The sequence below is a fragment of the Aythya ferina genome (genome assembly GCF_964211825.1).
Source record: "Aythya ferina genome assembly, chromosome: 1".
NCBI lineage: Eukaryota > Metazoa > Chordata > Aves > Anseriformes > Anatidae > Aythya > Aythya ferina.
In genome coordinates this window covers 90,131,406-90,145,266 of record NC_140296.1, presented here as the reverse complement: position 1 = coordinate 90,145,266, position 13,861 = coordinate 90,131,406, and the positions used below count along the sequence as shown (strand labels likewise).

Below are 13,861 nucleotides of genomic sequence, written 5' to 3'. Positions count from 1 at the left end.
TGAAGCTTAATGCCTCTTTCAAATAGCTCTGTTTGTCCTTGTGATATCTTGTCTTGCTGTTTTCTTTTGAATAACCACTTTTCTCTTGACTTCCTGGATTCACAACAGCAATTAGAAAGTCCTATAGCAAGGCAGAATCTTCAGAATATATTTTTCCATTCATATGGATAAAAAAAAAAAAAAAAAAAAGATTCGGGCAAGAGCTTTATTACCACTAATATTTTGGGGTGTTTTGTTGGTTTTTGTTTGAATGTGTAAGAAAGGTTACACCTGCTCCAAAACTGCAAATGGGTATGTCTACACCCAGATGCCAGGAAGTTTACCACTGAAATAAACAAGACTTGGGTAAGCCAGGCTGCCTTGTGGTCTTGCATGATGTCTACTATATCAAAAATTTTCACACTGTGGTATGCATACCACTAATGTCACATGAGCAGGTTTAGCAATATGCCTGTACTTTGAACAGGCAGCTGTTGCTTTTTATGTATATGCAGTGCTTGATACAGAGGTGGAAATACTGACACTTTTGCTGTCACCAATGATGGCACCTTAGGGAAAAATCTTGGGAAATCATTATAGATAAGATATTTACAGGCACATGGAAAAAAAAAAAATAGTTCACAGCAATTTCGTATGCATACTGGATATGTGTACCTTGCCTTTTCATTCCCCTCCCTGACCCCAGGTATCCAAAAGAGAGAGACTTCGGGTTATCAAGGGAGTTAATTCTTCCCCTCATTCTTGTGAGCTTAGAGAATTGCCTTTGAGGTTTATCAGTTAGGCTGAAAAATGGGGCATAGGTGTATAAATTGTGTATAACCAACAAAAAAAGAATTATTTAGCTTTCCCCAAGTCCATACATCTTTGTCCACAGTAAATATCCCTCCTCTTTCCCCAGCGATGTGAGGGATAAGCTGGACTACAGCATCTCAATATTTTACTCCCCCTGCGTGGGAACTATTCCCTCACTATCATGTCAGCCTACACTGCATAGACTTTATAGTTGCCAGCCTAGCTTAGTGGCAAGGAAAAATGCCTTTGTCACATGCATATTCCTAACATTTATTTGATAGAGTGAAAACCTCATAAACTGAAATGGAAAAGGTTTAACACAAAACCAGATGAAGTTTGCCAGTGGTGTTGTTTCTCCTTAAGAACAGTACTCTGGAAAAGCTACCATCTTTCTGTCAACTTCTTAATCCTCATAGATGCAAAAAAAGAATGGGGACTAGTTTAAATAGCATAGTGAGGTCATATTGCTGCATTAGGTGGTATAAATGAAGATTGATCATTACTGAGTAAGCTAGTGCGAGATAGCCTCCCAGGTGTTTGTTACCAGTGCTGTGACTTAACTAAATCACATTCAGATGGCATGCAGGACAGGCTAGTCAAGAAAGAATCTGCTACAAGACAAAACTCAGTAGAATAAATGATGTGCTAACACGTTGTAAACTCTCCTAGCCAGCACAGTGGCCTTGAATGGAAACTCTGAACTCCTGAAACTCCTATCTGTAAGCAAGAATTAACTTATGAAAGTGATACAAGCAGTAACAATTTGCTAGTTGTGATTTTTTTTTCTTCTCTTGGTGCTTGGTGAAACAAGTGTTATCCAAAGACTTCATTGTTCATTAACCATCAGTGATGCCCTGATCATTCAAAATGTAACTCTTGTACCTTTGCAAGTGCTTTTCAGTGAAAACAAGCATCTTTAGAATGCTTGGGAAACATTTATATATAGAGATAAAATGGTTGTTGCTTTTATTTGGCTTAATGTGTTACATAGCAATTGAATGAAGTCATTCTAATCAGTTTATCCACCCAGAAGCTTAGTTGATACTAAATATGTTTCATTTCTGTGTGTGTACATTCTCTCCAACATAAAATCAGTAGAGTACCATTACTGTGTGATGATCTTTGAAAGCACTAGGTAGAACACATCAGCATTATCTTTTTATCTGCAGGAAGATGCTGTTAGCAGCAAATAAGTAAATAACACATTTGCTAGCATTTTGCAGTCTTGCTGGCAATTTCAGCAGACTGGCTAAGGTTTGGGCAGATCAACAGAGCAGATTATGCCCTTGCATAGCAGCTTTTTCAAGTAAGAGGTGTGGGTTAGAATTCTTCTGTATCTTTGTATGTGCTCTCTGAATAAGTAATCCCTGTTTCCAAGGTTGTCCAAATTGGTATTTTTACATCTATGTGCCATGTTCCACTGGGGAATCTTAGTGCTTTTATATAAATGTTGTTTCACATTTTGTGGGGTTAGGGTAGAATATTACTCAATTTGTAAAAGTATAAATCAAGCAAAATAGAACGTAGTGATTTGTCTCACTGGATGTGTTTAATAAATATTTAAGGAAAAAAAAGGAATAAAAGTTTGATCTATGAAGAAAACTTTGTAATACTGTTTTAGTTTAATGCAGTGATATTCTTCTTTATTTACATGTTTGACACACATCACTTTGACTCTGTTTTGTTTCTATTTCCATTTAGGACGTGTAGGAACACCTCATTTTATGGCCCCAGAAGTGGTGAAAAGGGAACCTTATGGGAAGCCTGTAGATGTTTGGGGTTGTGGTGTGATCCTTTTTATCCTGCTAAGCGGTTGTTTGCCTTTTTATGGAACCAAGGAAAGATTATTTGAAGGCATTATTAAAGGAAAATACAAGGTAAATGGCAGTATGCCTGAGTCCTTTTCCAGTGAGATGAACTCCACTTGTAAAATTTCTGGAAGTTGATTTTTGCATTTAGCCTGACTTAAATTTGAAGCTAATAGAAGGCTGCCTATGTTACACAGGGAGAGAGAGGTTTCTCTCCAGTATGTCTTGTTTGTACTGTGTTCTGTATCAATGCTACTAATAAAAATACAGAAATATTTACACAGATGAAATAATGAGTGCCAACAGTTAACTCCTAATTATACCTTCAGCCGTGAAGTATAACATACTGTATGTGACCTTCACTTTATAGATCATTTATATTTTTTAACCAAATTTTTTAAAAAATCATACTGATCATCGTATTGCCTTGATTTAAAACAAAATGCCTGTTATTGTAGATATGTAGTTAGACATTTTTCTTTTTAGTAAAGTACCATAAATTGCAACTGATTATTCAAAAGGAGCCACTTGCAACTGAAAGCAAATCGGTGTGCATGCAAAATAACCATGTTTCACAGTGTAGTCATCCTAGATCCCTTATGGAGAAAAATGTAAAACTTCACTGTTTTTGCTGTTTTGTCTAAGAACACATAATTGTGCTCTCTTTGCATCAAAAGCCATACGTGCTCTGTGTATTAGCAGAGAATGGGTGGATAGTCAGGCAGTCTCTATCTGCCTGATAGCCTGTAATAGGTTTTATGAAGGCTTTTGTTTGTTTGTTTTCTGTTTTGTTTTGGTTTGTGTTGTGTTTTTTTATATGAACTAAAATGGAAGTGACAGCTGTGGCATTGCACTTGGTCAAGAGGACATTTATTTAAATGTTGTGTACCTGGATACAGAAAGATCTCTTCGTGACACAAGTTTTTTGATTTCATAGACAGGCAGACATTCCAGTTTTACTCTATGGAAGATTTCTTTATGTCCATCAAACAGCTAAAACCCTTTGGATGCTTACAAGTTAATTTTTCTTTGTTTAAAAAAAAAATCGTGGCCAGCACATTGTGTCTTCTCAGTTCCTTTTCTATTCCTGTTTCCTGTAATGTGCCTATTCAGTGAAAACAGTATAAGGATTTCAAAACAGTCATGCTACACATTTGCAATTACCTTCATTTTATTAGACATGAAAAAGACAAATGGCAACTATAAATGTGGATTTCATCGCCAGGTAATGTTCCAGAGTGCTCCAATTTAAAGCAATATTTGTTGTTTTTGTGTTTTTTTTTTTTTTGTCACAGACTGGTTTTAAGTAAAATTGACTTTTTTAAATGAACAGATAGAAATGTTTTAAAAAGACAAGTTATAATTTTGAAATTCCTTTTAATAAAACTAGCAATGTGCCATCCAAATAAAACTTAATTTCTTCATAAATCAAAGAAAGTCCTAGAAATAGCATAAGGATAGAATCCTTTGCAATGGTAAGAATTTCCTGTTTTAGTATGTTTTTATTGGGTACCCACCCTCTTCAATAGTTGAACACAAACCTGTATATGCACAATATGAAAATATGTTCGAAGTCATATTTCTTGTTTCATAAATATAAAGTTCTGCTCTAAGTGCACAGAAATCCACAATTGCTCAGATTGTTGATCACATCTCAGTATGCTTTCCTGTCTTCATGGCTGAAGATGCTTAAATGTTGTTAGGTTGAAAGGAATTTATTGCGAAGAGACATTGTCCATGATGTCTGTGGGATAGGACCAGGGAAGTTTGCAACAGGCATTAAATGTCTCCCTTCATACTCAGCATCAGTGGCTTTAACTTGTAGGTTGATAGAAATAGATTGTCATCCCATTCCTTATATCAATTTCAGGAGTAGGTTTAATTTCTGTGTTTATCATATGCATAGTTAACTGTCAGACAAATCCTAATTACTTTTTTGTGTGTGTGGTTTTGTTTTTTTTCTAGTGGTCACTTTTATCTGAACAAAATGTCACTTTTTTTTTTCTAGTGGTCACTTTTATCTGAACAAAATGTATCATAGGTAGAGAATTATACTGTGATTCTTTAATGCCATGGATATGTGATGCTTTTATGTGATGCAACTTTCAGAGTATTCAAATTTTTATGCCATTTCAAAAGCAACTAATGTTCAGTTTTGTGAGTTACTAAAAAGTGTGAAAACTTCTTTTCACATTTATTAAGATAGTGTTTACAAGTACCAGCCACTCTTAAGTCTCTGTTATTTACCTTCCATAAATAACAGCTTCTTATCACTAATATTATTTTTTTTCTTGCTTGTAATCAGATGAATCCTAGGCAGTGGAGCCATATTTCTGAAAGTGCCAAAGATCTGGTACGCCGCATGCTTATGCTGGATCCAGCAGAAAGGATAACAGTATATGAAGCACTGAATCATCCCTGGTTAAAGGTAGTAAAACCACTTGTTTACATATCAGTTTTCTCTTCAAGGGACAAAAATACATGTTTGTTTAATCTTTTAAATTACACATGACATTTTATAAAATGTGTAATAATATATTTTAAATGTTTTGTGAGACTAGAGCTTGAGTTTTTGGTTATTTCCAAGCTTGAACCCTTGTTTAGCAGCAAGAGCAAACTCGCTTAAGAATCTTGGACAACATCAGAGTGTAGGGAGTAGGACTACGTAGAAATAAGCTTTAAGAAGGTATTCTTGTGTCTTTCTGTGGTTCTCAAATTCCAGAGGAGTAATTTCTGATCTCTTCTTAGCTCAGTCCTATCCAAATCTCTTTCTTATTATTGCAGCATATAGCAATGCAGTATATTGCTTTCTTACCTTAGATTTCCAAAATGTCTCACTAGAGTGAAGTAACTCCGTAGTGGTGGGTTGTTCAAAGGCTGCTGTAACTACATAAAATTACATGGCATCTGGTAATCAAATTGTTTTTCGGTGGTGGCGGAATTTACAAACCAATTTGAGCCAGTGGAAGAGTAGTTGCTGGACAATGCAGATTAACAATAGGAGCAGGAGAATATACACCTGGCTTTCAGCAGTCCCGCTAATAAGTTGTTCTGAACATTGGAGTTGGAAAAGGATGGGTGTGTTGCACATTTGAAAAGTGCTGGTTAAGAGCATTGTATTTTCTTTGGCTGAAACTGATTAATTAATTATTTTTCATTTTTATCCTCTATTTATTTTCTGTAATGTGGGCCCAGGGTATAGTCATATTATCATTAACTTAAATAGGGCACTCAAGTGGAAAGGGTGGGATTCTGGTGTCCGCTCCTGGACCGTTTTACCTAAGACAAGTGTTGACCACACACACACACACAAAAATGACATGTACAGGCTGGTATGTTCTTCTCCCTCCAACTAAGTGGTCTAACTACCAGTGAATGGAGTCATTCTTTCACTTCTCTGCTTTCTTTCTGGCTCTGACTCTTGCAGTCCTAATTACAGAATATTCTAGTTTATAAAAAGAGGGCAGGACTGTGCACCTGTTAGCAATAATAGTTATGGCACTCTTCTGAATACTGGGAACTGCAGGTTTGAACCTCTCCACACAAAAGGGGCTAAAGTTCTGTCTGTTCATCAGGGGCATGCATACTGAATCAAATGTTTCATAGAGCTTAGGAATGTACACCACATTTGGGAATCCTAAATGATCGCACTCCGGTAATTGAGTCTGTGGTAAACACAGGTGACCTGTCTTTGCCTGTAATTTGACTTTTTCTCATGTTGTGTCATTTAGATGACAAAGCAAGAGTTCTGATGAGGGTTATTTAAGCAGAAGAAAATGCCATCTATATTGTTTGAGAAACTAACCTACTTAGGCTTTTTTTTTTAAAGTTCATTCTGTAATGTAAATGTGCGGATTCTGCTTATATTACATATTTATTGTCTGTGGTCTCTTGCTGGTCTTGCCCTTATTTGTTGAAAGACAAGAAGAGAGAAGATTTACTTTAAGAAAGTCTTTCTTCCAAGCTTAGGATGGCTTTCTGTCAATCAGTTGTCTCTTACTTTTGCCAAAGATGAACTGTCTTTCCTGTTGACTCAGAATTTTCTTCTAACCATTTTATAGATAGCAATCACATACAATATGGGATAGAGGCATCTGGCACCATACAGAGATTGTAATACTTCTGCCAGTGATTTCACTCTGATTCAAGAGGTTCATATGATAAACATTTACATTAAATTAATAAGTTTATATAGCCTCTGTGATGGTTTGGGGCAAGGGAAGAGAGTACTCAGTTGCTTCAAGTTCTCTTCCCATTGCATGCTATTTATTGGCACCTTCTTGGTCTGCATCTACAGTGGTGAATTCTTCATGAAAGGTAGCACCTTATGTCAGCAGCCATCAAGCTGGCATTTCCTGCTCTGTTGTGCAGACACCCCATATCCCAAATTTAACCCAAGTATCAGGAACTCCTTAGGAGAGTGCTTGTACATGTTGCTTCGCCAGGATTTGTGTGCTCCAGCTTTGTGCTTGACAGCTTCCAAGTTCAATGCTAGCCACAGACTAACTTTTACAACATAAGAGTAAAAAATAAGGCTAGGATCTCACTACAAAGTGGGAAACAAAATTACGAAGCAAAAATATCCCTGGCCCCAAGTTAAGGATTCTTTCAAAATACTTTAATCCCTATCAGTTCCTTAAAGTTTACCTTAGTTTGCACCAAAACTTCATTCTTCTTATGATACTTAGTAGCTGATGAGTTTCTTGCCTAGTATGTTAATGTCAAGATAATATTAAGATCTTGTATTTAATCCTTGTTTTGTTCTGTTTTGGTTTTTGTTTTAAGGAGAGAGATCGCTATGCATACAAGATTCATCTTCCAGAAACAGTAGAACAATTGAGAAAATTCAATGCAAGACGAAAACTAAAGGTAAAATGAATGTAGTGTTAAAACAGCATAGTTACATAATTTGAATTTCAAGTGATATTTTATTAATTTTAAAAGCACCAAAAGAAATCTGTACTGTAAAGTCGGCAGTAAAAAAACAAAGTTGAAACTGATCTACAATGTTCCATCACAACGATGTCTTATTAGGGATGTTCATCCCTTCCTAGTTCATTCTTTTCAAACTAAATTCCAGTGCAAATTGTCTGGTATCAACCAAGGTGTGCATGAGGTCTTCTCCTCACACTAATTCAGTAATTCTCCATAACATGAATTACTGGAGGGGAGTGAATAGTGGGTTCCGTTATTATTCTGTTAAGTTTATGGTAAAAGAAACATAGTAATGTTAACTACTTTTCTTCAAAGATAGCAAAGATGTCTTCTTCAGTAAATCCCCTATACACAACATTATTTCTCAGACAGATTGGAAAGAATGTTAACATTTTAGCCCAAAACAACATGATTTTCCTTCAAAACAGTAAACTAGTCCTGTCTTGGAAAGGCTAACAGAAACATTTTAAATACTCTGAAAGGTTGGTAAAACTTTAACAGAAACATGCAGTATTACAACTTGTGAGCTATTTTAGAATTTGTAATAAAACACAGAACTATATAAATAGATATTGAGTTGCTGCTTTGCTAAAGTTGAAGATAGCTGCAAAAGCAAGTGATGATTAGGATGCAACAGTTGCTGTAGTTTATGATAGCCCTTTCTCTTAGGTGGTTTGTATGTCACTTTCATTAAAATGTTAGCTAGTACCTTTTAGAATATGATCTGTTTTCCTGCTGTAGACACAATCTCAGGTCTTTCCCAGATTTCTTCTGGGGGAAGCCAGTATGTTTATTCCCTAGAGAGCATCTATACGTGCAGTTTCTTTTCTGCCATTTGTTCTACAAGTGCTACCAAAGCACTGTTCTGCAGAATGTTTCTTGAAATTGTGTTATCCAGTTTGCATATATAAGCCATTAAAAACTTGAGTGGATAAACTGTACTTTACTTGTACAAGTAAATATATGTTAGAGCAGATGACCATTTTCTAGCTTTGTAATTTCCCATGTAACACTCATTTAGGCAGCCTGAGATTATTATTATATCGTATAGATATCTCATGGATGTCAAATATACTGATGCTGTCAGGGTCAGATCATGAGAATTTGTCAAATAAGAATGTATTGCTTGGTCTTAAAGACTAGATTTTAAACTTGCTAATCCATCCAGTCCAGGTAAGAGGAAAAGATAAATACAGTAGTTATTTAGTTTACTTTGTACTGTGGATATCTATGCCTCATGATTATTACTTTATCTAAAACCTTTATTTTTTCATGAAGTCTTTTTCCCTGTTGGAAAAAAATGCTGTTTCCTCTCTAAAGCAAAGGATATAATAGAATGTTAATTAAGATACTAATACTAATCCTAACAACTGAATCTTTTAAAAATTTCTGACAGAAATTTAGAATTTTTCTTATCATTTATAACAGCACACCACATAACCTGTGCTTACTTGGGGAGTCTACTAGAGATCCCATCCCACCTTCCATCACCCCAACCTTTTATTGTAGCCTCTGCACCATGTTTTTTTTTCATCCCTAACAAATTAGGGTAATAGCTATGTACTTCTGCTTGATGTTTTTAACATAATAAATATATTAGAGTCTGGAATTTGTTGAACTGTAGGAAAAAAAATGATTTGTTCCTTTTTTAGCTGTCCTATCTAGGACGATTGTCTTCTTCTTGAGTTTGTATGCTCCTTTTATCTTCTTTCTACCGAACATTCTACTTCAGAAGTTAACATAAAATTAAAGATTTTTATAAAACCTGATGCAAATTTGAAGTTACAATATAATTGGACATTAGCTCCATAGAGTTACATTACGTGCTGTCTAATGTTTGGAGATAAAACTGTAAAACATATTGGATTTGCAGACAACAGTTGAAACTTCTCTGGGCATTAAGATTTCTGTTTTATTCATGACTACTCTCTAATTGTTAGGCGTATTTAAAATTTCTGCCCAAGTTACCTGGTGCACTTAGTGGAAACTTGCAAAGTACCTGTTGCTTTTAGCAGAAATGTCCTGCCAATCACAGTGCTCAGAAATGTATCTAAAAAGATTTTTCCTGTCTGTCACCCCATAAATAAACTTGGACAAATTCTGTTACTTCAAAACGTTTTATTATAGAAAGTATGTATCTGTTTGGGGGAAGAAAATTCTACCATTATTTGCTAACTTTATGTAAGTTTCATACCTCAACCTATCCTGAATTTGGCTTTATGTAGATAAACTAGGATTTGTGAAGATTTTTAAGTACCTTTGCCAAATTCTTTCATGTTTTCCAGAGTCCAAGGGTTTCTCCTTGTGTTAAAGCAGTTCATTTATAGTCTAAGTATCATATTACTTTCAGATAAACCCTGTCCATTGCATAGACATGTCCATTACATATTGACATGGTTTAGCACCTGCCTCAGTAAATTAAATGGTAATTATTTCAATTTACAATTTTGATTTCACTTGTACAAATTAACACATAATCTGAGCAAAATATTTTCATTCTTCAAGCATTTTATTTGGTTGGTTAGCATCGTTGGAAACTTATTTAAATTTGACCTTCCATAATGGATGACTATTCTTTTTTCTATATCATTTAACATTGAGAGACTGAGTTCTGAGTTACTTTTTATCAAAGAGGATTTTATAGTGCTTTCCCTTAAAGAACTTCTTTCATGAATCCCCTCACGGAGCATGTAGTTACTGTTCATTAGTTTATGACCAGCTCTTTTGTTATGTATGATTACTGATAATATTAAAGCAGGTGAAGATTATGAAATTTACTTACTCTTCACCAAAAAGGTGTACACACAAGAAAGCTTGACAGGTTGAGTGACTGAGGGTGTCTGGAAATGTTTCATTAACCTTTTTTGTGTAATTTAGACTTTGTGGGTGTTTTTATTCAGGGGGCAGTACTAGCAGCAGTGTCAAGCCACAAATTCAATTCCTTCTATGGTGACCCCCCTGAAGAGCTGCCAGACTTCTCTGAAGATCCTACCTCCTCAGGTATTTTAGCAGAAAGTATATTTACTGCAGTCTATCTGTCTTAATTCTGTACTGACTAGAGTTCCAAGTATTTATTAGTTTCTCATGATCTCATAAACTTGCATAGTAAGTTACCCTTTAAATGTGAACCATACATATATTTCAGTCATAATGGTATTAGTGACAGGAGTCAAGAGAACATTTCTACAGAGCTTTAAGATTCTACAGAAATCGTCTGAATTTTTATGTATATGTATTTAATTACCAATAGCACCATAACCTCATATATCTCTTTACATTCCTTCAGTGTAAAAGCATATTGAATTTTTGTCCTGAATTCTTAGGCAGAAGCAAGGTTCTCATACACTAGTAATAGTTATTTACAAAAAGAAACCACTGTATACCAGAGACTCTTGACAGTAGAGACTCTTGACAGTGTTGGAGAACAGTATGACTAAGTGGTCTCCTCTTTAAAGCGGGCTGGGCAGTATTTCTGGCATTATAAGCCAGATCCCTGAATCTTCAAGAGAAGAGGGACAACACATATTGTTCTATGGGCATGTAGCTGGGCCTTGGGCAGGACTGTAACATTGCTTCCAGCAGTACTTTTGTCCTCAGCCCATAGTCGGGTATTTAAATCACTTGGTAGTCCCTTGATTAAAACAGTCCTGTCATAATATGTATCTTAATTTTCATATAATGTTACTTTCAAAATCTGCAATCCAAAAGCATGCGTTGGCCTAACTGTTCTAAAATAAGGATTAAATGAATTTGTAAGAAAATCTAAGGCTAATAAAAGTCTCTTTTATTTTTCTAAACAACTAAATAGTACTGGCAGAATATTTGAGCTAAGAATGCTTGTAACTATAAAGCTTTCTTTACTAGAAGATTATTTCAGAACTCAATTACATGTGCTGAACTACTGTGTGCTAATGTATTCTCTAAGTGAGAATATTACTTGCTGGCTGCAAATGTTAAGTATTGCTTTTCTCTTCTTTCATATGAGCAAGTCATCTTCATGAATTATTTCAATGTCATTAATATACAAATTCAGGGATATTTTTGTTGAAATTCTGAAATTTTATTTCTTGAAATTCAAGTTTGAGTACTTAAATACAAAGACTGCTTAGTGCTTAAAGATGCTCACTTCTCATAAATTCCATTGAAATGAAGGGGATCTCAGATCATTAACTGCAAATGGGTAATTACAGCCTCATAGCTTAACTTCTGGCAGCCAGCTTTGGCATAATTGATGTAACTGTATATAGTTTTAAAGAAAATAAGTTGATTTGACTTCACCCAGAGTTACTTTTCAGTGCTTTAATTTTTGTTTCCAGCTACTTCCTTCATTTCAATAAAATGAATAGGCCACGGACATGATTGGCAGTGGTAACTTTCCTAGTCTAAAAACTGCCGTTCCTCTTTCCAGTTTCAGTCTCACATCAACAGGACATGTGTCTTCCTCATGAAGTGATGTAATTGCAGGCATCAGTGTACAGCAAGGGTACATGGTCTATTTTTTTCTGCTCACAGAACACGTGAATCCAGTACATATAAAAATTCTACAGAATATCTGTGCTAGGTCCATTATTGCACTGTGTTTACCTCTGAAATAACTGAAACAATAGCTTGGATTTCTTAGAAAAGCTTTATAATTCTCTAAAATAACATTGTCGATCTTACTGATGGGAGATCACAGTGATCAGGAAACCATTTTTAGTGAGTACTTTTCATGGTGTTTTCCCTTACTGACTACACTAGCTGATAAAATATTTAATATCTGAGGATAAACACTGAGCCTTCCAAGAAAAGATACTGCGACTTCCAGCTTCTGAAATTGCTAGATATGGAAATCTGTGTCGTTTCCTCTTCAGAATTGCACCGATTATGTTTTCAGATGTTTCTGACTTGCAGAGACAGGCTCTTGAGATGTTTCTAAACTGAACTAGTTTACAGAAATTAGACATAAACCCCTTGAATGTCCGTGGAAACTTGACTGTCTTCAGGTAATCTAAGTTTCCTTTCTAACAACTTACGATGTTACTTCAGATCATAAAGGCTAGTGAAGAACATTTAATATTTTAAATGTAGCTGTCTATTTAATCCTCCCATAAAATTTCATGAAGCATACCATTAAAATTAAATGATTTGTCATTGCCCAAATGAATGGCCAAATGTTTAGCTCCTACTAAGATAAAGATGCAGAAATGTAAATGCTTATTAAATTATGCAAATTGTGTATCCTGTCCTCCAGGTCTTTCTAAACACAGAAACAGAAAATTTCAGTTTTGTTTTCCAGATTAGGCTAGAGGTGTTCTCCCTCAGTGTCACAAACCTGGGATTATTGGATGCTTTGAGCGTTTCCCTATATTATTCCCACAGCAATAGCCTGTGATACCAAAGCACTATAGACAGCAAGTCAGATGACTTTTTGACATGCATAATTGCAGAGGATATTCTGATTAGAGTGCTTTCCAATGTGGATCAGCAAATTTCATAAATAAATTAGATATGAGTAGACACAGATAAATTAAATTTAAAATCAAACAGATTTTTTTTTGCATACATTTTCCTTTCTTGGCTACAGACTGTGTTAAAACTTCTTGATTCCTGCAGCTATTTATTATTATGTATTTGTTCTTGGTTATCTATTCCCTCTTTCATCAGCTATTGTCCTCTGAGTGACTTAATCCTGCTAGCGCTCTGCTGGCAACCTAGCAGAATTCAATCTTGCAGAATTTTGAGAGACTAATAAAAGTTTTAAAAATGCTTTGAAAAATTAGGTAAATATTTAATAATTAAATAATTTCAAATAATAATAAAAAATAATTAAACTAAAATATTACTTGACTGCTGATACTCTGTGTTCAGTAACTTCTCCAGTAAATATGCTAAACAGCTCATATTGCAAGTGTCTTGAAAATGTTTTTTGCTAGAAGTTAAAACATTTGACTGTTAGGCCACCTGTCTTCATGACATTGTAAAATGCTAGTTTCCCAAGCTAATAAATGTTTTAGATATTTTTAATATTCTGAAACAAATATAAAGCAGAAGTAATCAATTAGCAGCTCTAAAAGCTGAATATGGCACATGAAAAAAATTGCTTCAGTAGAGAGTTTAAAGTAGACCATGAAACTAATGAGGGAAAAGAGAAATTCATATTCAGTTTGCTCTTTGCTGACCTTCCCCCTCCTGTTCCCTCCCACCCTTCTAGGTCCTCCTATCATTTGGTTGCACATTAGATCAAGATAGAGGTTTTCCTTTGTTTATGTCATATGATAACCATTTGTCCCATGGCAGAAGAGACCAGATGTATAATTTTCAAGTGTTTTGGTAACAATGCCTCT

At 35.0% G+C, this 13,861-nt stretch overlaps 1 protein-coding gene across 9 annotated transcripts in view; it reads left to right on the top strand.

The window, feature by feature from the left end:
• CASK (calcium/calmodulin dependent serine protein kinase) overlaps positions 1 to 13,861 on the top strand; it is a 214,501-nt gene that overhangs the window by 131,389 nt on the left and 69,251 nt on the right. For all 9 annotated transcript variants that reach the window (XM_084505700.1, XM_084505704.1, XM_084505702.1 and 6 more), the window contains 4 exons: positions 2,494 to 2,669; positions 4,906 to 5,028; positions 7,386 to 7,469; positions 10,436 to 10,535. In XM_084505700.1, coding sequence (XP_084361826.1) covers positions 2,494 to 2,669; positions 4,906 to 5,028; positions 7,386 to 7,469; positions 10,436 to 10,535 — 483 coding nt within the window. The remainder of the gene's footprint in view (positions 1 to 2,493; positions 2,670 to 4,905; positions 5,029 to 7,385; positions 7,470 to 10,435; positions 10,536 to 13,861) is intronic.